At 40.7% G+C, this 24,731-nt stretch overlaps 1 protein-coding gene across 4 annotated transcripts in view; it reads right to left on the bottom strand.

The window, feature by feature from the left end:
• Window positions 1–24,731, bottom strand: part of LOC306885401 (semaphorin-4A-like) — a 50,054-nt gene that overhangs the window by 3,492 nt on the left and 21,831 nt on the right. For all 4 annotated transcript variants that reach the window (XM_079441879.1, XM_079441877.1, XM_079441878.1 and 1 more), the window contains exons 3-13: window positions 16,838–16,998; window positions 16,240–16,299; window positions 16,019–16,117; window positions 7,416–7,521; window positions 5,551–5,673; window positions 5,317–5,444; window positions 4,999–5,180; window positions 4,725–4,869; window positions 3,446–3,635; window positions 1,800–1,915; window positions 126–286 (exon numbers count right to left, since the gene is read on the bottom strand). In XM_079441879.1, the coding sequence (XP_079298005.1) occupies window positions 126–286; window positions 1,800–1,915; window positions 3,446–3,635; window positions 4,725–4,869; window positions 4,999–5,180; window positions 5,317–5,444; window positions 5,551–5,673; window positions 7,416–7,521; window positions 16,019–16,117; window positions 16,240–16,299; window positions 16,838–16,998 (1,471 nt within the window). The remainder of the gene's footprint in view (window positions 1–125; window positions 287–1,799; window positions 1,916–3,445; window positions 3,636–4,724; window positions 4,870–4,998; window positions 5,181–5,316; window positions 5,445–5,550; window positions 5,674–7,415; window positions 7,522–16,018; window positions 16,118–16,239; window positions 16,300–16,837; window positions 16,999–24,731) is intronic.

Here is a 24,731-nt window from a genome sequence, read left to right as displayed (position 1 = left end):
AATGCACACAGTTTTCTGATCTTAATCGCGTGATTGCTGAAATCTGGAATACAAGCACACTAAACTAAACCCATATTTGACAGTATTTTTTAGGTGTGAATACATTTGGGTGTGATGATACTTACAGATGGTCATGAGTGTGTATGTCTGTGCAGAGCTTCATCACAGGGTCCCAGCCGCAGAAGGGGTCTCTGGCTAAAACACACTCAGCACAGCTCCAGTAGTACGAACAGTTGGACATGGGCACTGAAACGACCCCTTCTGAAGAGCCTATCAGCACTGCTCCCTGGGACAGAGACAAACATTTATTCTCAACTCTTCACACTCTTTCTTGCACAGTACAATAACGTTGCAGTAGCATGAGTAAATTAAATTACTATGCAAGGATGCAGCTTTAACTAGGGGCACTTTTTATTATGTTACAGACGCTAATTTAAAAATAAACAGTCAGTGCAAAGGTATACAGCATATAGCTCTCAGAAATGCAGTGTTTTAACTGTTGATGGCCTTCTATAGCTATGCCAAATCTAAGATTCTTAGCATGAGGCACTCCGGGGTAATTCCTTAGGCTTCTAAACAAAGATCTAAGCAAGTAAACACCATACTAGAAAACCTCTTGCAGCTCTAATTCAATTTCTCAAGAAAAGTGATTGCTGAGGTCAGTAAACGCAGGCCTGCAGACTACAGCTTGTGGGTCATTAACACACAATCCATTTGAATACTTTGCTCAGTTTCTGTTTCTTTATCAAACAATTCACAGAATTAAATACTGAATAAAGACACAGGAAATGAAGTCTCCAACCGTCTGTCATGAGGAGCTGGGCTGTAATTGGGTGAGCGAGTAGGCCTGTGAATCGGCACTGGTTTCACGATCCAATTCGATTACGATTATCGTGTCAACGATTCAATATAACAATGCATCACGATTATATCAAATTTATTTTGTGCATTTTTATTACTTCTAGCAGGCTACTTTTGCAAAAAATTATTTTAATTAATATATTAATTAATTATTGTTATGAATTAAAAGTAAATATAGCTTCAAAACATACAAGCAAATATAAAGTAATAAAGGGGGAAAAGACGATTACAAGTGATGAACAAAAAACACTTTCAGTATTTGGGAGTGCTTTAAGTATCGCAAGCTTACAGATTGCTTTAACCACAGCTGCGATTGACAAACAAACACAAAGAGCACGTGGACGTCTGTCAGTACGTGAGTTTAGTGCATCTATTACATACTGCATTCCAAACGGCAGAAATGAAAGCATATCTAAAATAAAAGACTAAAATAACAGTGAGTTATTAGCTCAAGCAATGCGCACGTGTCTCATAACACATTTTCTGTGCAATGAAGCCTGCCGCGATTGTCTCTAGTGCACACACATGCCATTTGCGGGAAAAAACAAGCTCAGATTTGAAAATAAAGTGTGCATTTTTTAATACTCTTGTGATAAGCACGTATGCGAATGACGCTTGCTATAATCGATTATGGTCCATTACTGCATCGATGCAGAATTGTTCACGTCCGCATCGCGATGCATCGATGCAACAATTAATTTTGACACCCCTGCTGAGCAGTGTGATGGGAGTGATCTAACACACCATCTGTGTCTCACCAGTCACTTGATATTTAAACCAAAAGTTAACATTAGCACCAAAGGGGTCATAAACAAGGAACCTTGTTTAATGTCTCAAAGAGTAGATATTGCGTATGCAGTGACTTTGATTGTGTCAGAGTATGAAACAGATTAACTACAGACACACACACAGATGGTTGTTCTGTGAATTGATGGTACCTTGGAGTCTGATAACAGGAGGTTTTTGACTGGCTGAGGTTGATGAAACACTTGGATCTCCTCAATGATGTGCACTCCGTTCTCCAAGAGCACAGCTTTGTGCAGGTAGCCCGACTCTACAGGAAACACAGTTAAGGAGATACAATGGGAAAATATCCATGATAGGATAAGAAAAAAATCTTTTTGGAAAATGTGGTGTTTTCTTTGTCTAATTTGCCAAACAACCAATGCACTTCATTTTAGGAGTATAGCTATTACTCCTATTGCAATTGTCATTAGTTCTCTTTAATTCCATTAAATTTAGCACATTTTACTCTTATCATTAGCTCTTATGGTGTTTAGGAACAATTTCCTTTTTTTAGGTTTGATATGAAATAATATATCGGTAACACTTTAGTATAGGGACCGATTCTCACTATTAACTAGTTGCTATTATTATCATATTGGCTACCCAAACTTAACAACTACCTTAAATATCTCCATAATGTCTTTTATTTAAAGATTTTTTAGTTTCTATTTTAATTTAAAATGCAATAATTTGTTTTTATTACCTTTTTAATATTTCTATTTAGCTTTAAATAATGTAGCAACTTCGTTTCTAAGGCAACAATTCTAATTTTTATTTAAAGGGGTTATCGGATGCCCATTTTCCCCAAGTTGATATGAATTTTTATGGTTTTAATGAAAAGTCTATAACGTACTTTGTTTAAAATGTGTCAATGGTAGTGTAAAAATCACCCTTTTACCCTGTCAAAATCAACTCTTTTCACAGCAACCCGTTTTGTTGCATTTCCCTTTAAATGCTAATGAGCTCTGCTCACCCCGCCCTTCTCTTCTTGTTCCCTTCTCTCGATTTGCAGAGATTCACAAAATAGCCTTATACTCACTACTTCTGTAGGTGAGGCTGGATCACGAGTGATTCGCGTGAACAAACGCATTTAGGTAGATCGGGGGGCGCAATCCCTTCAAAAACTAAAGTAATCCTCTGCGTCTTCAGCGGCTCAGAGGTCAGGAGTAAATGACGACTGCTATGTTCATTATTACTCCAACAACAGAACACCTCAATCGCTTAGGAGACATTCTTGTCTACATCAGCTCCAGCGTCGAAACAATGGCGGACTGATGACAACTCACTCAGGGTGGGTCTAAGGCAAAACACCAGTGTCAATCAACAATCATGGGAGGGGCCTGGGTCTGTGTGACGTCACACTGCCAAGCATCTCAGAACGTTGGGAATGTTATTTATAGAGATTAAAAAAATACCACTGGGTGGATTTATCTCATTATAGGGTGGTTGTGCACACACACCGCCAACACACATTTATGTTCAAACAACATGTAATAGTGAATTTTGCATCCAATGACCCCTTTAAGTTTTTCAAATACATATATTTTATTTGAATTGCTTTATTTCAATTACTGAAAAAAAAAAAAAAAAAATCAGCAAGTAGTAGTCAACAAAATTGTGTGCAGGTAATATAGTGTGGAAGAGAAATGATTAGAAGTCCCTTCAGCTTTCATTTAGCTTTGTCCTGGAATAGCAAGCACCGTGATACTATTATTTAAGTAATACAACTACTTGCAAAGAAAAACTCTATTAGTATAACTGTTAATTGTGATGCTGACTGTGAGGCGCCAGTATTTACCCGTGAGCAGGTAAAGCACAGTGTAATCTCTTCCGCGTGCTCCACGGACTCTCTGAACTGCAATATTGCTGTAGCTCTTATCAGGTGACACCAGTATCAGGCCCTTATTGATCGGTGGAACACTTTTATCAGCCAGGAAGTTGTCCTTAACAAAACGCAGTGTGTTGTCCGATGCGTTATGGAGGCCACACTGCAGAGATAAACAGCAGAAATTTGAATAGTTACATTTAAGGGCTTAAGAAAAAAGAACCAGAGACTCAAATAATATTGTATCAATAATACAATATAAGCAGTAATAATCTTAAAATTGTGATAATCTTTATAAAGGTAATCTTTATTGATAATCTTAATATGTAAATGTAAAAAGATTTAAATAACTGTTTTTTTTTTTATTTTAATGTAATTTAAAATGTAATTTATTCCCGTGATGCAAAAACTGATTTTTCAGCATCAGTACTTCAGTCTAACATGATCCTTCAGAAATCATTCTAATATGCTGATTTGCTTATATATATATATATATATATATATATATATATATTGTGGCGGGAAGAGCAAACGACAGACACAGTGATCAGGCCTCGGAGAGGCTTTTATTAAACAAAATAATAAAATAAAGTGTCCAAAGGGGGTTAAAGTGTCCAAAAATAAACAGGGGGTCTGGTGTCCTCGTCGTGCTGCAGGGTTTGTGAAGGAGGGCAGTGTTCTGAAAGGAAGGGTCCAGGTGAGGGGCAGAGTCCGGCGGTTGTACGCGCTCTGCTTCATTTAGCGGCTTCGTCCTTCTTTGGCCCGCGGCGCTTTTGGGGGTTATACGGCCCGGCATCCTGGCCCGTCAGTCGTCTTGCAGGTGCGGAACTTGATCCCGTCTCGACGCTCCCTTCCTGGACCCACGAGGACACCAGCGTGCATGCACCGGGAAGAGACCGGTCTCTCGAGGAGAGGCACGCTCGGCATTTAAACAGCGGCGGTGATGAGGCTCTATTCTGATCAGGTGCGCCTCATCACACGCCGCCAGCTCTGGCTGTTTCAGCGCCCCTCCTCTCTCACACACCCACTCCCATCAGGAGCCTGGTGAAGGGCGGCGAATAAGGGACGGGGTGGTGCTGATAATAAGGGGTGGCAGCCAACTCGTCACATTATATATAAAATACATAGGAAATGCAGTATACATATCTTTAGTGTCACTTTTGATCAATTTACAGCATCCTTGCTGAATAAATGTATTAATTTCTGACTTTTGAACAGTATATAATACAATGGATCCTCTCATGACACTAACCTCTCCAGGGTTTGCCATTTGCTCCTGTACCCTTGTGCTCCATTTTAAAGTGTCCCGATTCAGAACCTTGTAATGTCCTGTAAAGACCTTTTTAATGTCTTTGAGGCTGAATGCACACACAGCTGAGCGACCCAAGTTAACTTGCCTAAAAAAAACAACAACAACAACCCGTTTTTAAAAAGCAAAGCAGCTCATTATAAAACAAATCCTCACCAGTTTTAAATATGGAAAAAAAACAACATTCAGAGTAATTATTTGAAGCATGTTTCCTCACCACTGAGAAGTGAAAATCCCATAGAATAGAGTTTCATCCTCAGATGCACCCTCTTCTGGCGTAAGGCTGACAATGTCCTGCAGGATGTTATATGGCAGCTCTTGTTCAGCTTGACATAGTAGCTGAGCCTTGGCAAAGGTGGTCCAGCGTTTTTGCAGAGTACGCTGGCCTCCCACATCACTCTAAAAAAAAAGATTGATACCTGCTTTATAATGGCATTTTAATAAAACCATCTCAAATTAAACAAATTTTTAATTTGAATTTGATGACTGCAAACATGTTCACATACACAAGAAATGCATCAAAAACAATACTTACGGTGCAAACTTGGGCAACACGAGACACTGTAAACTTGTCAATGAAGTCATATTCTTTTCCAATCTCACTAAAGAAGAAATAAACCTTCTCCTGACTGGGAACGTATGTGGAGCTGATGAATGTAGGATCTGGAATAGCGTAGTGAATAGAAAACAGTGTATGCTATGAGTAGACAGTAAAGCAAAATCAACTCTCTTTGCTTTTGTGGCAGCATAAACAAAAAAGTTATCTTACCTTCTAACCAGCCAAGTGTATCATCCAGTTTCAGATCAACATGGCTGCCTTCGCTCAAGTGGCGTGAAATGACAGACCTAGTTCCCCTGTAGTCTGCCACAGTTCCTGTGTACAGTTCTCCATCTGAAACATGCAAAGAAACATTATGTTGTGCTAAATCACATACAAATAAATACAAAAATCCTTCATTCATAATCTCAGTCATTAGGATCTAGCTAAATGTATTAACCTAAAATACATTACTACAAAATCTCATTTGTGGTTGTGAAATATATTATATATATATATATATATATATATATATATATATATATATATATATATATATATATATATATATATATATATATATTTTGTAGTAATGTATTTTAGGTTAATACATTTAGCTAGATCCTAATGACTGAGATTATGAATGAAGGATGTTTGCATGTAAAAAAATAAAATAAAATAATAATAATAATAAATATATATATATATATATATATATATATATATATATATATATATATATATATATATATATATATATATAATTTTTTTAAACACTTTTCTTCCACTTTCCTTATGGAAAACAACCGCTCGGATATTCCTAACTTTTCATCTTTTGTTTCAGTACAGGTCTATGGCAAAGTAAAATGGTGAAATTGTAATTTCTGTGTTCATTTAAACACTGTTGTGGCACTTTCAGCCTCACACTTTTGCCTCACAAAGCCAGAGACAGACATCACACAAAAAAAATATATATTAATTCCATAAAGCTAGGGGTTGTGGACAATATTAGCCCAAATAATCATGCATGGGTGGACATTTTGAAAATCAAATCAATTGGGGTTCTTGCATGGCTGTAGGCCTGTCTGACGGTGAGGTAAATGTGAAGTGAACATTCTCAGGCCTCATGTCTGAAGTCACATGTCGGCCACCCAAAGATAAGTAGATCAACACTAAGATTTAAGAGCAAGAGGATTAATGGTGTCTGTTCACTGGGGGAAATCTGCCTGTCTATCTCTCTCGTTCACTCTACTCTTCTTTGTGGCAAGGTCCTATTCACACAACACAAACTAACCTGTGTGAGCAGCATCAGCAAGTTGTGTTGCACTGTAACAGTGACACTCCCTGACACTGACATTTCTCCTGATGGCGAGTAGTTTCACTCTTCATTTCTCTCCTAAATTTCTTTTATATTTTAACGTTTAATTTATTTTTTAAGCGGAGTTTGGTGTGATTACACTGCATGCATTCACTTTTCTACATTTTTAAGATGCCAGTTTGTGTTGATGAAATGTTAGATCAAAAACATATCAAATGTGGAGTTCCACAGGGCTCAGTATTTGGTCCTTTACTTTTCTCTTTGTATATGTTTCCCTTGGGCTGAGATTATCAGGAAACATGGTAATAGTTTCCACTGTTACGTATGTAACACTCTGCTTTATATTTTCAAACCTGAGCCAAGTTAACAGTGTATTTGTGATTTCAAAGACTTTATGACTAGTAATTTCCTTCTTCCCAATTATGACAAAAGATATTTGTCACTGGACCAAAAACCTCTGAACATAAGACAAAATAATATAAACAAAGCTCCATTAATTTATAATGCAATTATATTGCATAAGTCTGTTGTATAGTTCAGTCATAAAATTCTAGATGTCATTTAAAAGATCCTAAACATGCAATCTGCAAGCAATAGCACAATTCACTACACATAACAAGCTGATTGGCCTCCGTTTATTAGGCTATATAGCAGAGTAACTATACTGTAACTTGTTACAGATATTGAAGTAAACACACACTATGTGTGTATGCTGAGTGAAACAGGTCATATAACCTATGCCAGTTTGTTACGTTTATGGTAGAGGAAGGATTCTTACCCACAGTTATGGCGGTATTCTTCTGGTATGGATCATAAGGACAGCGGCCTCTGCCTTCCTCTGGCTTACCGCTGGGGCCTGTTGCCATGGAAAATGTGTTTGAATTCTGTAGAGGTGAGCACATAAATCATATGAACATTAATACACTGATCAAAACTTTAAGCAATTAGACTAGGAGAAAGTTTACACCATATTTTCAGCCCTGCTGATTGTTGTTGTGGTGGATTCATTCAGAAGGCTTGTTTTGTTATGAGTAAGAAAACTTAAATAAGCATTAAGTTTAAAGTTTCATTAACATGTTTTACGTTTAGTCAGCATTCCAGAGTTCTAGGTGTTCCAGGAATATGCATTTCATATGTGTTTGTATTTAGGTCATGGTCACTTTAAGATCGCGCTGTGCTAAATGTCCTTTTACGCGATCCGTAGTTGGGAAGTATTACTCACGCACTTCATGCGCGTTTCAGCGGTTTGCTCAAGTTTATTTTCATGGCGCTTCAATCGCATCGGTCTACTTCTCATTTCTGACGTAGCATCGTCGGTATGTATACTTTGTTTTGTGAGATTATTCTGGAAGTATTATTCGTTATTTTTGACAATAATTGTAAGTTTGTAGAGTGTAATCTGCCGATGGTTTGAACTCACTTCAGCAACGCATATGCTAGCTCTCACGTGTTCATTTGTTATGAGCTGCACGGTAAAGATGGTATAATGACCAGAATGTAATTCACATGTATTTCTTTATTAGTGTTAAATGAGTACAAACAAATATGTAACAGTAATTGTGCAAAGTAGCCTTTATTCATGTGTAATTTGTCATTGCTCTTTTGTGTGTTGCAGTTTCACTATTTTCCTTAACTCCAATAAACCTGTGGAACTAAGAATTAATCTTCAGAGTCTTGGTGTGGGGAAAAAGTTTAGCTGGCTGTCAGGATATTAAGTTAACATATCGAGGACGGCACAGTGAAACGACGCTATCAAGCAAGTGAGATAAAGCAGAGCAAGTTGGAAGCTGGCTGACATGTCGTCGTCACACGCATCCAGTGGACGAGCAACAGACCATACTCTACAGTCAAGTGCTACTGGAGCAGCGCGCGCCACCGAGCTACAGGCTACAGAGGAGAGTTTGCATGGAAATACAGCAGCACAGGAGGACCCATACAGTGCATCGTTAAGGACACGCTCGCAAGTATGTTGTTCAGTGAGATCCAGTTCATCGTCAGCGGGGTCTGCAGCAGTCAGAGCAAGAGCGAGAGCCGAAGCAGCGAAGGCACGCCTATGCTATGCTGAAGAGGAAGCTAATCTGAGGCTACAACAAGCTAAGTTGGAAGTGTCTATAGAAATGCTAAAACATAAAAAAGAGGCTGCAGCAGCCATTGCAGAAGCAGAGGCACTTGAAGCTGCTGCTGATGTAAAGAGCGAGAAACATAGTTGTGACCTGAATAAAGACTCTGTTCCTTTAGAAGCCTCACAACGCACAAGGCAGTATGTGCTTGATCAACTAAAAGAAAGGGATTCAGAACTTAAGTCATGTGAAAACGGTGACATAAAAGCAAAGACAGCGCCAGTCCTTAACCACAACGTGTCACCTCCACCACTAAAGCCTGAAGCCAGTCCCTTCTATCCGCATCAGAACAGTACTGCTACACATCGTCTCATCTCACAACAGCCTTACATCAGCACATACGAAGACAGCCACAAGCCATTCAACAGGACGCCTGGAGATGTTTGTCTACCTCACATCAAGTCCAGCGGTGAGCATGCTTCTCTAGTACACCACTTCAGAACACAAAATCACCACACCCAGCCTCCTCCCGCACACCATGCAATACCGCCAGACTACAATGATGGCAGCTCATACATAAATGACTTTGTCAGGTATCTAGCCCGCCGTGAGCTTGTGGCTACAGGCTTGCTTCAATTCAATGACAAACCCCAAAACTACAGAGCATGGAAGCGTTCCTTTTTGACTGCCATCAGAGGCCTTATCCTGGAACCGAGTGAGGAGATGGATCTTCTGCTAAAGTGGCTCGGGAAGGAGTCAGCAGAGCATATTGAGCAGATAAGAGCAATACACATCAATCGGCCAGAAGCAGGACTGGCCATGGCATGGGAAAGGCTCGAGCAAACATATGGCTCAGCTGAAGCAATAGAAAATGCTCTGTTCAAACGCATTGACAGCTTTCCAAAAATAGTAAACCGAGATGGATCTAAGCTGACAAAGCTGGGTGATCTGCTAATGGAACTGCAGGCCGCTAAGGCTGAAGGAGACTTACCAGGCCTGGCTTTCCTGGACACGTCGAGAGGCGTCAACCCAATTGTACAGAAACTCCCGCCTCGTCTCCAGGACAAGTGGGTGATAGCTGGTGCAGCCTACAAGCGTCAAAACCATGTGATCTATCCTCCCTTTGGCTTCTTTGTTGATTTTGTCAGCGAGCAGGCTCGCATCGCAAATGACCCAAGCTTCAGTCACATCGGCAACACAGACATGGCCCCTAGAACAGAGAAGACAGGGTGGAAGCCCACCAGACAGCGGGAAGTCTCCGTCCACAAGACAGAGGTGTCACCCAGAGCCACATCTGACACGGGTGAGCCTCCAACAAAATCCAACGAGGGCGACAAACTGTGTCTGTTGCATAAAAAGCCACACCCTCTCCATAAGTGCCGGGCATTCAGAGAGAAGCCCATTGACGAGCGCAAAACACTCCTTAAAGAGAACAATGTGTGCTTTAAATGTCTTTCTTCCTCGTCTCACATAGCAAAGAACTGCAAACTCAATGTCCAGTGTTTTGAATGTAAGAGCGACAGGCACAACACAGCGCTTCACCCTGGACCTGCACCCTGGCATCAGAGGGCTGGCCCTACTGCTGAGCACGCCGGGGAGGAGGATGAAGCTTCACCGCAGTCTCAGGTCACCAACAAATGCACGGAAATCTGCGGAGGGGAACTCACAGACCGCTCCTGCTCGAAAATATGCCTCGTCAAAGTGTTCCCAGTCGGCCACAGAGAAAAAGCCGTGAAACTGTATGCGATCATGGACGAGCAGAGCAACAGGTCACTGGTTCGCTCACAGTTCTTCGACATGTTCAACGACCAAAGTCCAAGCTCTCCTTACACACTGAGAACATGTGCCGGAGTGAAGCCATCAGCAGGCAGAAGGGCCAGTGGCTATGAAGTGGAGTCTCTGGATGGAGCTGTTCGCATCCCGTTGCCAAGCCTCATAGAATGTAACGACATACCGAACAACAGAGAGGAGATTCCAACCCCCGAAGTAGCTCTTCATCATGCTCATCTAAAGTCAGTGGCACACCTCATCCCAGACACCGATCCGCAAGCCCCCATTATGCTTCTCTTAGGACGAGACATTATCAGAGTGCATAAAGTCCGCAAACAGGTGAATGGCCCTCACAACCTGCCTTACGCACAGAAGTTAGACCTGGGGTGGGTCATTGTTGGAAATGTGTGCCTAGGTAATGTTCACAGGCCACTTACAATTAGCACGTTCCATACGAACACCACAGAGCTGCAACGGCCCACTCTCTTTGACGCGTGCCCCAACGTGTTCCATGTGAAGGAGAGGTTCAGCGACACCCAGGCCACCAGTGAGCCTCCAGCGTATCCTGAGGACCAGCCTATCTGTGAAACCGACCACCTTGGATGCACAGTGTTCAGGCGGACCAGGGATGACAACCAGGTGGCTCCCTCCATTCAAGATACAACGTTCATGGAGATAATGGATGAAGGACTACAAAAAGACCCAAATAACAGTTGGGTGGCACCATTACCCTTCAAGAGTCCACGCCCACGGCTCCCAGACAATAGGCCACAGGCGCTGAGGCGTCTCATGTCTCTCAAACGTAACTTTGAGAAAAAGCCTGAGATGAGAGACCACTTTCTCGCTTTCATGGGCAACATGTTTCGGAACGGTCATGCAGAGTTAGCCCCCCCTCTCAGTTCGGATGAAGAAAGGTGGTACTTACCAACGTTCGGGGTGTATCATCCGAAAAAACCTAAGAAAATCCGTGTGGTATTCGATTCCAGTGCCCAATACAACGGCGTGTCACTCAACAACGTGCTGTTAACCGGTCCTGACCTGAATAACACACTACTGGGAGTGCTGATTCGGTTCAGAAGAGAGGCCATCGCCGTCACAGCCGACATAGAACAGATGTTCTATTGCTTCCGGGTAAGAGAGAAAGACCGTAACTTCTTACGCTTTCTATGGTTCCAGGACAATGACCTCTCCAAAGCCACCGTGGATTACCGGATGAACGTCCACGTCTTCGGCAATAGCCCTTCACCTGCAGTGGCTATTCATGGTCTACACAAGTCTGTTCAAACCAACGAGTTCCACGTCGACCCAGATGTGCAACACTTCGTGTTGCATGACTTCTATGTCGATGACGGGTTGAAATCCCTGCCCACAGTTCAAGCTGCTATCAGCCTGTTAAAAAGGACTCAGGATGTGCTCTCCAAGTCAAATCTGAGACTTCACAAGATTACAGCGAACAACAAAGAAGTCATGGACGCCTTTCCATCCAGTGACCACGCGAGTGACCTCAAAGACCTTGACACAGACGCGCTGCCGTTGCAGCGCAGCCTCGGGCTTGACTGGAATCTCAAGACAGACTGTTTCCTTTTTAATGTCTCTAGTTAGACCAAGCCCTACACCCGGCGGGGTGTCTTATCCACAATCAATAGACTCTACGACCCACTTGGATTTGTTGCGCCCGTTACAATCCAAGGCAAGGCTATCCTGCGTGAGCTCACGGTGGAGAATGGTGACTGGGATGCGCCCTTACCTCCAGCCATGGAAGATGCCTGGACGTCATGGAGAGCCTCTCTGTCCGAGCTCGCTGAGCTTTCCATCCCAAGGCGCTACACAGAAACCTCACCGTCAGCAGCAGTAAGAAGAGAACTGTGTGTGTTCTGTGATGCGTCAGTGAAAGCTATCGGTGCTGTGTGCTACCTGAAGGTGACAGACAGTAATGGCAACAACCAGAGTGGATTTGTAATGGGCAAAGCCAAGCTGGCCCCCTGCCCTGAACACACAGTGCCAAGACTTGAACTCTGCGCAGCAGTGCTTGCTGTTGAGTTAGCAGACCTGGTCTCAGCAGAACTAGACCTACAGCTTGATGCCGTAACCTACTATTCAGACAGTAAAGTAGTCTTGGGCTATATTTGTAATGAGACCAGGCGCTTTTATGTCTATGTCAGCAACCGGGTGTTACGCATCCGAAGATCCTGCTGACCAGACCAGTGGCGCTACGTGCCAACAGACCTGAACCCTGCAGATCACGCAACGCGTTCCGTCCCTGCTGGCCAACTGAAACACACCAACTGGCTGAGTGGGCCCAAATTTCTCTCCAAGCCGGAGCCCAGCATTTCTGCAAGCACTTATGACCTTGTTGACCCGAGCACAGACCCAGACATCCGCCCTCTGGTGTCTGCCTTAAGCACTACAGCCTCAAACAAGCAACTGGATTCACAACGCTTTGCTAAGTTCTCTACCTGGAAGTCATTAACTCGTGCAGTCACTCGCCTCGTTCACATAGCCTGTCATTTCAAGACAGCTCACAGAGAGAACAGAGCATGCAAGGGCTGGCATTACTGCAAAGCTGAATTCACAGTTGAGGAATCCGAGAAAGCATCAACTGTAATCATCCAAGCAGTTCAACAGGAAGTCTACAGCCAAGAGATAAAGTGCATTCTAAAACAGGAAAGGATGCCAAAAACAAGCCCTCTCAGAAATCTGGACTCGTTCATTGACGCACACGGCCTTCTCAGAGTTGGAGGCCGTCTTCATCATTCAAGTCTCAATCAGAGTGAAAAGACTCCCCTGATTATTCCTGGCCGGCATCACATCGCCACTTTGCTCATCAGACACCACCACGAGCAAATTCATCATCAAGGCCGTCACTTTACTGAGGGGGCGGTCCGTTCAGCTGGCTTTTGGATAGTCGGAGGGAAGAAAAGAGTAAGCAGCATCATCCACCAATGCATAACATGCAGAAGGCTCAGAGCTCCACTCAGCATCCAGAAAATGGCTAACCTGCCAGCCGTTCGTCTCTCAACAGATCCTCCGTTCTCCAGCGTGGGTCTTGATGTGTTCGGCCCATGGAACGTCTCCTCACGCAAGACCAGAGGCGGCTTCGCTCAAAGTAAAAGGTGGGCAGTGATCTTTACGTGCATGAGCATAAGAGCTGTGCACATTGAAGTCATAGAATCCCTCGACACTTCTAGCTTCATCAATGCGCTACGGCGCTTCCTTTCAATACGTGGGCCGGTCAAATACATTCGTTCCGACCGTGGCACAAACTTCATTGGCGCCTGTAAGGAACTGAAGATAGCCTCAAACATTGACAGCACTGCTGTAAAGACTTACCTCTCGGACAAGGGTTGCATCTGGTCCTTTAATCCCCCACATGCATCCCATTGGGGTGGATCATGGGAGAGAATGATAGGATTGGCTAGGAGGATTCTGGACGCAATGTTCCTCCAGCTGAAAGACAAGCTCACCCACGAAGTGCTGGTGACTTTCATGGCAGAAGTTGCAGCGATCATCAACGCCAGGCCACTTGTTCCAGTGACTATGGACCCTGATGACTCGTTCATACTTACACCAGCTGCTCTTCTCACACAAAAGACGAACATTGTTCCTGCTCCTGCTGGTGAGTTTGGAGTTGCAGACCTCTACAAGTCCCAGTGTTGGACAGGTTCAGCACCTGTCCAACACCTTCTGGGACCGCTGGAGGAAACAATTCCTCCCAACACTGCAGGCCCGCAAAAAATGGCAGTCCACTCAGCCAAACATTCAGTCTGGAAGCGTTGTTCTCCTTAAGAACAGCCAAGCACCTAGGAATGAATGGCCTCTTGGACTGATTACACAGGCCTTCCCTAGCAAAGATGGGAAAGTGCGCCAGGTTGAGGTGAAGATCATCAAACCAGGCGGGACTAGCCTCTTTCTCAGGCCAGTCAATGAAATAGTTCTCCTTCTACCTCCAGAGGCACAGTAAATGGACTGTTTAGTAAATGGACTGTTTAAAAAAAAAAAAAAAAAATGGACTGTGCATGGACTGTGGGGTGACGTGTGTCCACGTCAGGCGGGGAGTGTTTTGTTATGAGTAAGAAAACTTAAATAAGCATTAAGTTTAAAGTTTCATTAAGATGCTTTACGTTTAGTCAGCATTCCAGAGTTCTAGGTGTTCCAGGAATATGCATTTCATATGTGTTTGTATTTAGGTCATGGTCACTTTAAGATCGCGCTGTGCTAAATGTCCTTTTACGCGATCCGTAGTTGGGAAGTATTACTCACGCACTTCATGCGCGTTTCAGCGGTTTGCTCAAGTTTATTTTCATGGCGCTTCAATCGCATCTGTCTACTTCTCATTTCTGACGTAGCATCGTCGGTATGTATACTTTGTTTTGTGAGATTATTCTGGAAGTATTATTCGTTATTTTTGACAATAATTGTAAGTTTGTAGAGTGTAATCTGCCGATGGTTTGAACTCACTTCAGCAACGCATATGCTAGCTCTCACGTGTTCATTTGTTATGAGCTGCACGGTAAAGATGGTATAATGACCAGAATGTAATTCACATGTATTTCTTTATTAGTGTTAAATGAGTACAAACAAATATGTAACAGTAATTGTGCAAAGTAGCCTTTATTCATGTGTAATTTGTCATTGCTCTTTTGTGTGTTGCAGTTTCACTATTTTCCTTAACTCCAATAAACCTGTGGAACTAAGAATTAATCTTCAGAGTCTTGGTGTGGGGAAAAAGTTTAGCTGGCTGTCAGGATATTAAGTTAACATATCGAGGACGGCACAAGGCTTTCTATTTTGCATTCACATCTCCCACGAGACACGCACACGCACAGATCTTCTTCCTCTCACACTCATGATTTATGAAAGCACAGAGTGAGGAAGAGGTACTGAGACAGAGTGTTCGCATGACAGGATCGCAGAATGCTCAATGGTGTGTGAAGGACAGTCACGCAAGTTTCCATCTTTTAAGTGCATAATACCATAAAAGCACTGATCTAATCAAATATTACTATGAAAAGTTATGTGAGGGGACACTACATGAACTTGGGCCCTTAGACAGTAAAGCAGCCTTCCACCATCTCAAATATTTTGTTGCCATTTGCCCCCTAGTGTTATCCACACTACTTTTAAACTGGTTGTGAAGCAGCTGTTACCCTCCACTTATTTACCATTGTAAAATATGAATAATGAATGCATCAAAACAATGCACACAAAACAACTGCCCCCTAATATGTCTAAAAGATAAACGTAGGTAATTTTCACTCTGCACTCAACAGTTTTAATTGGAGCACATCATGTCCGGTCTGGTGGTTGCATACAGTCTAGCCGCAAATTTTAATATTTTAACACAATGGAAACTCTAATTTAAATATGAAAAGCTCTAATGAAAATATGAAAATTCTGCATATGATCAGAACTCCTTGCAGCTTCTGTGCTACTGTAAATGGAAATGCATGACTTTCGGTCGATCATTTGTTGCAAACTGAGAAAAGGCAGCTTAATAGGAGTAAACCCAGGGCAAAAATAACTGTGAAAAGATGGATGCTGTCTGTCTTACGATGTAGATGCAGCGCGGGCTGAAGGCAAATGTTCCACAGGCGTACATATGGGTGGAGTTCAGCACTTGCAAAACCCTCACGAAGTTATGACAATCCATCTGAAGGTGGAAAGGGGAGTTAGGTTAAACATCAGCTTAAGAAGACCAAAATTTTGCTAAGTTTAACATAAGGGTTAAAAAGATCAGACCATTTAGCACTGAAAGTGGTTGGTTTCCCATACCTTCATTTTGCCTTTCATAGCACAGTCAACAAGATCTTTTTCTGACGGAGACCAGTCCAGCTGAAATTTGAGTATGAAAAATGGGTCAGATTCATCACATGCATATATCAAAGCTGATATTTATCTTAAATCTTATTAAAATGCGGCAAGAAAACAAACATTAACAACACAATATATACATGCGTGCAAACTAAATTTGTTAAAGTTAACAAATAAAACTTAAGTAATTTAATTATTTCAGTGAGAAAAAAGCTAATATTTATTGACAAAATTATTTTTTAGCTTAATCTATTCGAGCAATAATGTATGAAAGATCTTGCTGAATTTTGATTACAGTCATGACTATGACTATTTTTAAGTCGCAAGTACAAATGTGCTTTATTGCTTACATAAAATATTATATAAAATAGTATGAAATAGTAATAAATATGAGACAGCTTGAATGCTGCATTGACCAAACAGCATCCAGGGACCATCCATTAATAATTTACAGTATATGTTTTTGCTTAATTATGTTTGTTTCTATTACTCTGATTTGTTGTGCTAACGCAGTGGATTTCTAGGTTATAACCTAGTATTAAATCAAAACCCCACTGACCTTCTCCTTCATGGTCATTGCATCAGTCTGACTGACATCGATTGAAAGAACGGCATCACGTGCTCCGATGAATAAAGTGCCCTCGTCATTACTAAGCAACAGCGTGGTGGTGTTGTAAACATCAGGGTTTGTGAAGATACTGAGGGAACGACCTGGACTACCTGTGACACACGAAAAAAGAAAATAAACTATTAAAGAGCAGAAACATAATTGGAAAAATAATGGCAAATTACAGTCTTATTGCATAGTTACCACTAATTAGTCCAATTAATGAGTGCAAGAGTAGTATTTCCCAGAATTGCAAAAGTTTTTTAGCAATTGACAAAGAAAATTAAGTCAATATTTGGGATCATTAAAGTGATAGTTCACCCAAAAATATAAAACTAAGGTTGTCACATGAATGTCACATGGACTATTTTAACAATGTGGTTACTAACTTTCTGGACCTTGAATGTAGTAGCTGCGTTGCTGTCTATGCAGGTTCAGAAAGCTCTCGGATTTCATCCAAAATACCTTAATTTGTGTTCCGAAGATGAGCGAAGGTCTTACAAGTTTGGAACGACACGAGGGTGAGTAATTAATGACCGAATTTTCATTTTTGGGTGAACTATCCCTTTAAGATGTGGCATTTTTTTCACATTCCATTAATGAGAGTTAAGGTATGGAGTGCACATGATGTGAATAATTTAACAATAAAAAAACATATTCATCTATTTAACGGTCCATTACAATGCTTGATTTTCCAGATGCAATCATTATTTTATATTATTTCATGATGTGAAAAGATCACAAGCGCAATGAGTTGAATAGGTGGAATTTAATCTAAATTATTGCAGCTATGACTACATGAGTCCATAACAGCAGTAGTACTATTACAGTACTGCAAGCAAAACAGCTACATTTGGTATACAATGACTTTACTCCTGGACATTTTCCCAAGCATCTTAATATGCCAGCTGATGTAAACTATGACAAGCGTCACATGAAATTTGTCAAAATTGCTGGTTTCTTAAGAAGCAGCTATCAGATTAGTCTATGTATTATAAACAAACACTGAGCTGCAGCAATAATGAGAGAAACTGGGGTAAAATCATTGACACCAAAGGGCAGCCAAGCCTCAGATTATTAATTGTGGCAAAAGACAAAAACGCAGTTCTCACGAACATGACAGTGTTTTGGTGAGAATTTGAGTCTGCGGGTTTTTTGATGAAGAGATTAGTTTATCAAGCACAAATTACACAACTTGTATGAAATAGGGTTGAGATGCAATAAGCTGATGTAGAGATATATAAGCTGATGTTTAAATCTTAGGGTTTGTGCTATGAGAAACAATATCAGTGGCTGACTACTTATGAAATGTGAAAGACTAAAGAAATCTTGATTATGGTTTTGTTCCAGCCTAACTACCTGAGCAATTACACAAAAAAACTACAAAAAAAACTTGCTTTAAACCTCAAGTTAAATTCACCACCATGATAAGGAAGTCTATCTCCCCAGATGAAAGACACTGTAATTTCCAACAAGTCTATTCGTGAAGCGTGCAAAGACAACTACGACTTCCTGTTCATTCTTTATAGGCAACATAGAGTGTGTCATAAACGCCTGTCGTGCTTTTGCTCGACTTTTATTAGATTTACACTGCTGCAGTGGTTTTTTTCACCAGGTGGCTGGTTCACCTCAAGTTTGATGTTTGTAAATTTAAATTTGGTTTGTACCATTTTCTCAGAGCCTCAAAACATGCTATAGCAGCCAATAACTGGTTTCTGTAACGTGACCTTCCCCTAAAAACCACATCTCAGATACATCACAGCTCAATCAGGTTCAGTCTAGACTAAGATAAGATGGCTAAAACTGAAATGTCTCAGCAGACGGGCGACCGTAACCACTCTTCAAAGTCAGTGATCGCTTCACGCACACAAACAATGTATAATAAAAATAACAGACAACAATAGACCACAATGCATGCCTGTGACAGCAGAACAATGAGAATGAGAACAAAATATGAAGGTGGCTGCATGAATTATTGACTGTGTTTTAATTTGACTTAATATGGCAGAACAAATACACACCATAATGCGTGCGATATCTGTCATGATCAACATGCAAAAACAAGCATGCATGCAGGCAGTAATGCTGTGCATGGGTTAAGCAGTTTGGTTGTGGAATCTGTAAGAGTTTTAATATTTTTGATAGAGGTCTCTTATAATAACCAAGGCTGCGTTTATTTGATCAAAATACAGTGAAAACAGTAATATTGTGAAATATTATTACCATTTAAAACAGCGGTTTTCTGTTTGAATATATTTTAAAATGCAATTTATTCCTGTGACGTAAAGATGAATTTTCAGCATCATTACTCCAATCTTCAGTGTCACATGATCCTTCAGAAATCATTCTAATATGCTCAAAAAACTTTTCTTATCAATGTTGAAAACAGTTATGCTACTTTATATTTTTGTGGAAACCCCAATACATTTTTTTTCTAGATTCTTTGATGAACAAAGTTCTAAAGCTTCTAACAGCTTTCATATGAAATTTATTCAAATGTTTTCATGCAAAACAGTGACGCCAACTCTAAATTTAGTTTCATTTTAACTGTTCACATGGAACTTTGTTCATATTTAAATCAAGATAATCGTATGTTGATAAGTAAATAAATAAATACACAATGGTTTTGTGAGACAATGTACAGACCTCAGAATCAACAGCTCAAGAACTGAAACTGCAAGTGGTTTAGTTAACAATGACAACCTAAATACCATATCTATAAATGAAGTCTTAAAAGATAAGTGGGTAAAGTCTACATCTACAAAACGAGTGACTGCTTCTCTGTTAGTATCGGTAACTATGTCAGCTCTTGAACAGGAAACTTGATTGGGTCAAATATGAGCACAGATCAACACCTAAACTGAATACAAAAAAAACACAGAGTTGGAGAGGGGACATAACTAACAGCTTTAGAAAATGTTGCTTTTCCAAACCAATAATACTGATGCATCCTATTAATGAATAAATGACAAATGTTTAATTTTATTTCATCTTTTGTATGAAATGGCTAAAGAATGTTATTATAAAATCCACATTTATGTCATATCATCCAAATTATTGTACGGTATATACAGTCATGGCCAAAAATATTGGCACCCTTGGTAAATATGATCAAAGGCGGCTGTGAAAATTAATCTGCATTGTTAATCCTTTTGATTTTTTTTATTTAAAAAATTCACAAAATTTTAACCTTTCATTGGATAATAAGAATTTAAAATGGGGGTAAATATCATTATGAAATAAATGTTTTTCTCAAATACACGTTGGACACAATTATTGGCACCCCTAGAAATTCTTATGAGTAAAATATCTCTGAAGTATACTCCCATTCATATTCACAATTTTGAGCACTCCAGGGTGATTATGAAAATGAAATTATCCAGCCATGGCTTCCTGTTTCACAGAAATATAAATAGGAGGGAAAACAAAGCCCAAATTCCCTTAATCATCCATCACAATGAGAAAAAACAAAGAATATAGTTCTGATGTGCAGCAAAAGATAATTGAGCTTCACAAATTAGTGGCGTGGCTTTAAGAAAAGAGCTAGAGCAGTGACAATTCCCATTTCCTCCATCAGGGCAATAATTAAGAATTTCCAATCAACAGAAAACATTACGAAACTGCCTGGAAGAGGACGTGTGTCTATATGGTCATAATGCACGGTGAGGAGTTTGAGTGGCTAAAGACTCTTCAAGGACCACAGCTGGAGAATTGCAGAAAATAGTTGAGTCTCGGGGTCAGAAAACCTTTAAAAAAAAATCGTCAAACAGCACCTACATCGCCACATGTTGTTCGGGAGGGTTTCAAGAAACATTCTCCTCGCTCATCCAAAAACAAACTCCAGCATATTCAGTTATTAGACACGACTGGAACTTCAAATGGGACTGGCTTCTATGGTCAGATGAAACTGAGAATGAGCTGAATGAAACACTCAAGATGGGTTTGGTGAACACAGGGATGAAAAGTACCCCATGTGTACAATGAAATATACTGCTGTATTTGTGATGTTGTGGGCCTATATTTCTGCTGGAGGTCCTGGACATCTTGTTTAGACACATGGCATCATGGATTCTATCAAATACCAACAGATAAAAAAATCAATAAGTGACTGACTCTGTTAGAAATCTTATAATGGGCCATGTTTGGATCTTCCAACTGTACAATAATCCAAACACAAACCTCAAAAACAACACAAAAATGGGTCACTGAGCACAAAACCAAGCTTCTGCTGGCCATTCCAGTCCTCTGACCTGAACCCTGTAGAAAATGAGTGAGGTGAACTGAAGAGAAGAAGCACCAGCATGGAGCTGGGAATCTGAAGGATCTGGAGAGATTCTGGATGAAGGAATGGTCTCTGATCTCTTATCAGGTGTTCTCTAACCTCATCAGGCATTATAGGAGAAGATTTAGAGCTGTTAAACTGACAAATGGAGGTTTCAAAAAGTATCGAATAAAAGGGTGCCATTAATTATGGCCAATGTGTATTAGAGAAAAACATTTATTTCATTATGATATTTCCCCCCATTTTAAATTGTTATTATCCAATGAAAGGTTCGATTTTTGTGATTTTTTTAAATAAACGATTAACAATGCAGATTCATTTTCACAGCCTTCTTTGATCATATTTACCAAGGGTGCCGATAATTTTGGCCATGACTGTATATTTTTAATAATATTTATTCCGTAATGATAACTTCCACTTTCTGAATTTAACGTTTTATTTTGCTAGTGCTAAATTTATTTTCCAAAATATAACATCTTAAATGTATTAACTTTCATATGAAAAAACTGTACATATTAATCTAATCGGCCATTTCAATACATTTTAAAACAATTAATTCTGACATGATCAAAGGTCTGCTCTCTTTAACAGCAAAAACAATTAAATAAATAGATATCAGAACTCTGTGGATCCAATAAACTCCTTTCATCCACAGTTTTCCATACAGAAAGCTGGGAAAGAAGGGGGGTGAGGTGGTGTTAAGCAACTATGTCAGATCTGAAAATCTCCTGCCAATGCTTGCAGAAACACACTTAGCAGAGCGTTTGGAAAAGAGCCGACAGCAAGGATAGTGAGGGCATAAAGAGGCTCAACGACAAAGCAAGCTTATAAACTTCTAAGTCACATTAAAATCAACACATTCTTGCCCTAACCGCCGTTCTTATTCTGCCGAGAACATGTGAACGCCTTCCCCGCTCGCTGTCATGACCCTGAGATGAAAACATTGGGCTCTGTGGGAAGGCTAATCTAAAGCCGAGCCGCAGCATACCAGCTGTCTTCTCCAAACAGCCCTTGGAGAGAGAAGAAGAACGTCAGCACTGCTTTTCCTCCTCCTTCTCCTCCACCCATTTTCACTATATATCACTCCCACAACACATGACAACTTCTGTGTAAATGTAGCTTCACAGAAATCTCCACAGAATTCACACCTCCTGACCCTGCATGTTAATTGCTTTCGTTCATTTGATAACAATAAACATGTTTCGTAACAGGTTTAAAAACAGATTTTCACCAAAATCAGTTCAGGAAATGACAATCTGCTTAAAAACAAAAGCTGATACATAAACACGGTTATTAAAAAAGACATACTGTCTTCTAAAATGTTCAATGTTCTGATCGCAAAAAGGGGGAAGGAAGAGGAATTTCCAAGAAAATCTTGGCTTATTAGCAGCACGTAATGGCGACTGTGGCCTCTTAAGCGTTTCACTGAGCTAAAGTCCTGTAAATCCTCGTATCAGCTGCTGTCTTGTTTGTGAGGGCTGTAAAGAATGTGGATGTGACAGCCAGCATGCGGCTGTGAAATTATGCAACCCCAGGGTACATTCTCTCAGTGCAGACCAGAGAAATTTAAGCAGCGCTTCAAGTTCATTCATAATGACCCAAAACTTTTAAACCTCCTTGACCCAGTTTGATGCAGAAGTACGTGGAAAAATCAATGTCTTGTAACGAAGTAAATTTTTCTCTAAAAACTGTAAATGTGTCTTAGCAGAGGTGCAGACTGAAGAGGAAGTTTGCTTGACTACCTACGGTGTCTGTACCTCTTAAATCCTTATGCATGATTGAGAAATCAAAACTTCCTTTATCTTTTAACATAAGTTTATTTTACTATAAATTATTTGGTCATGCTTTACTGTAAGGTCTAACTGCACACTAACTACTAACAACTAACTACAACTTTTGCCTCGATAAACTCCTAATTTGTAGCCCATTAATAGTTAGTAAGGTAGTTAAGTTTAGGTATGGGGTCGGGTTAAGGGATCTAAAATATAGTCATGCAGAATAAGACAATAGAATGTGCTTTCTAAGTATTAATAAACTAGTTACTAGTTAATAGAATTGGTCCATAAACTAAATTATTTTAAACTTTTAGTTCAGCACTTTTTGATCACTTTCCCTTAGTAAAAAAAGACCATTTATTGCAACAAAGTAGCCACAATGACTGGTTCCAAATTCCTACCAACAGAATAATACAAAGAGAGCATGAGAAACGGTCAAAAAACAAAATTATTATGTTATCATAACACTAATTTTCATCAATAATGAATCCAATCGTTGGAAAGTTGGCCACCAGGTTTGCACATCTCAGGAGGGCTTTTGTCCCACTCCTCTTTGCAGATCCTCTCCAAGTCATTAAGGCTTCGAGGCTGCTGTTTGGCAACTCGAACCTTCAGCTCCCTCCACAGATTTTCTATGGGATTACGGTCTGGAGACTGGCTAGGCCACTCCAGGACCTTAATGTGCTTCTTCTTGAGCCACTCCATTGTTGCCTTGGCCGTGTGTTTTGGGTCGTTGTCATGCTGGAATACCCATCCACGACCCATTTTCAATGCCCTGTCTGGCTTCAATGCCATGGCCCCGTCCATCGTCCCTTTGATGCGGTACAGTTCTCCTGTCCCCTTAGCAGAAAAACACCCCCAAAGCATAATGTTTCCACCTCCATGTTTGACGGTGGGGATGTTGTTCTTGGGGTCATAGGCAGCATTCCTCCTCCTCCAAACACGGTGAGTTGAGTTGATGCCAAAGAGCTCAATTTTGGTCTCATCTGACCACAACACTTTCACCCAGTTCTCCTCTGAATCACTGGCAAACTTCAGACGGGCCTGTACATCTGTACATGTACATTGAGCAGGGAGACCTTGCGGGCACTTCAGGATTTCAGTCCTTCACAGCGTGGTGTGTTACCAATTGTGTTCTTGGTGACTATGGTCCCAGCTGCCTTGGAATCATTGACAAGATCCTCCCGTGTAGTTCTGGGCTGATTCCTCACCGTTCTCATGATCATTGAAACTCCACGAGGTGAGATCTTGCATGAAGCCCCAGACCGAGGGAGATTGATAGTTATTTTGTGTTTGTTTCATTTGTGAATAATCACACCAACTGTTGTCACCTTCTCACCAAGCTGCTTGGCGATGGTCTTGTAACCCATTCCAGCCTTGTATAGGTCTACAATCTTGTCCTTGAAAACCCTGGACAGCTCTTTGGTCTTGCTAGTGTTGTCAAAAGACCCGGTACTTCGGTACCAAGTCGGTACTAAAAAAAATGAAAAAGTCACGGTACCAGGTTTTTTCAAGTACCGGTGGTACAGAGTACCCGGTCAACCCGTTTCTTGACGCTTATGGCCCTATGATTTCCACGATTGCCGAAAACGCAGACGGAATCTCAGAATCCAGTTATAAAAACGGAATTTACAGTTTAGCACGGAATGTCACGGAATGACATATTAAATCAAATCGTGACATGGACTAGTAATCTGTAAATATTAAGCCGCAAAAGTTGTTCTGCATGTCTCTGTATGAATGAATGGAGCAGATGTGCGTGCCTGACGCTCGCTGTGATCTCAGCATC

Source organism: Barbus barbus, assembly GCF_936440315.1.
Source record: "Barbus barbus genome assembly, chromosome: 19".
NCBI lineage: Eukaryota > Metazoa > Chordata > Actinopteri > Cypriniformes > Cyprinidae > Barbus > Barbus barbus.
This window is presented reverse-complemented; position numbering and strand designations above follow the sequence as displayed.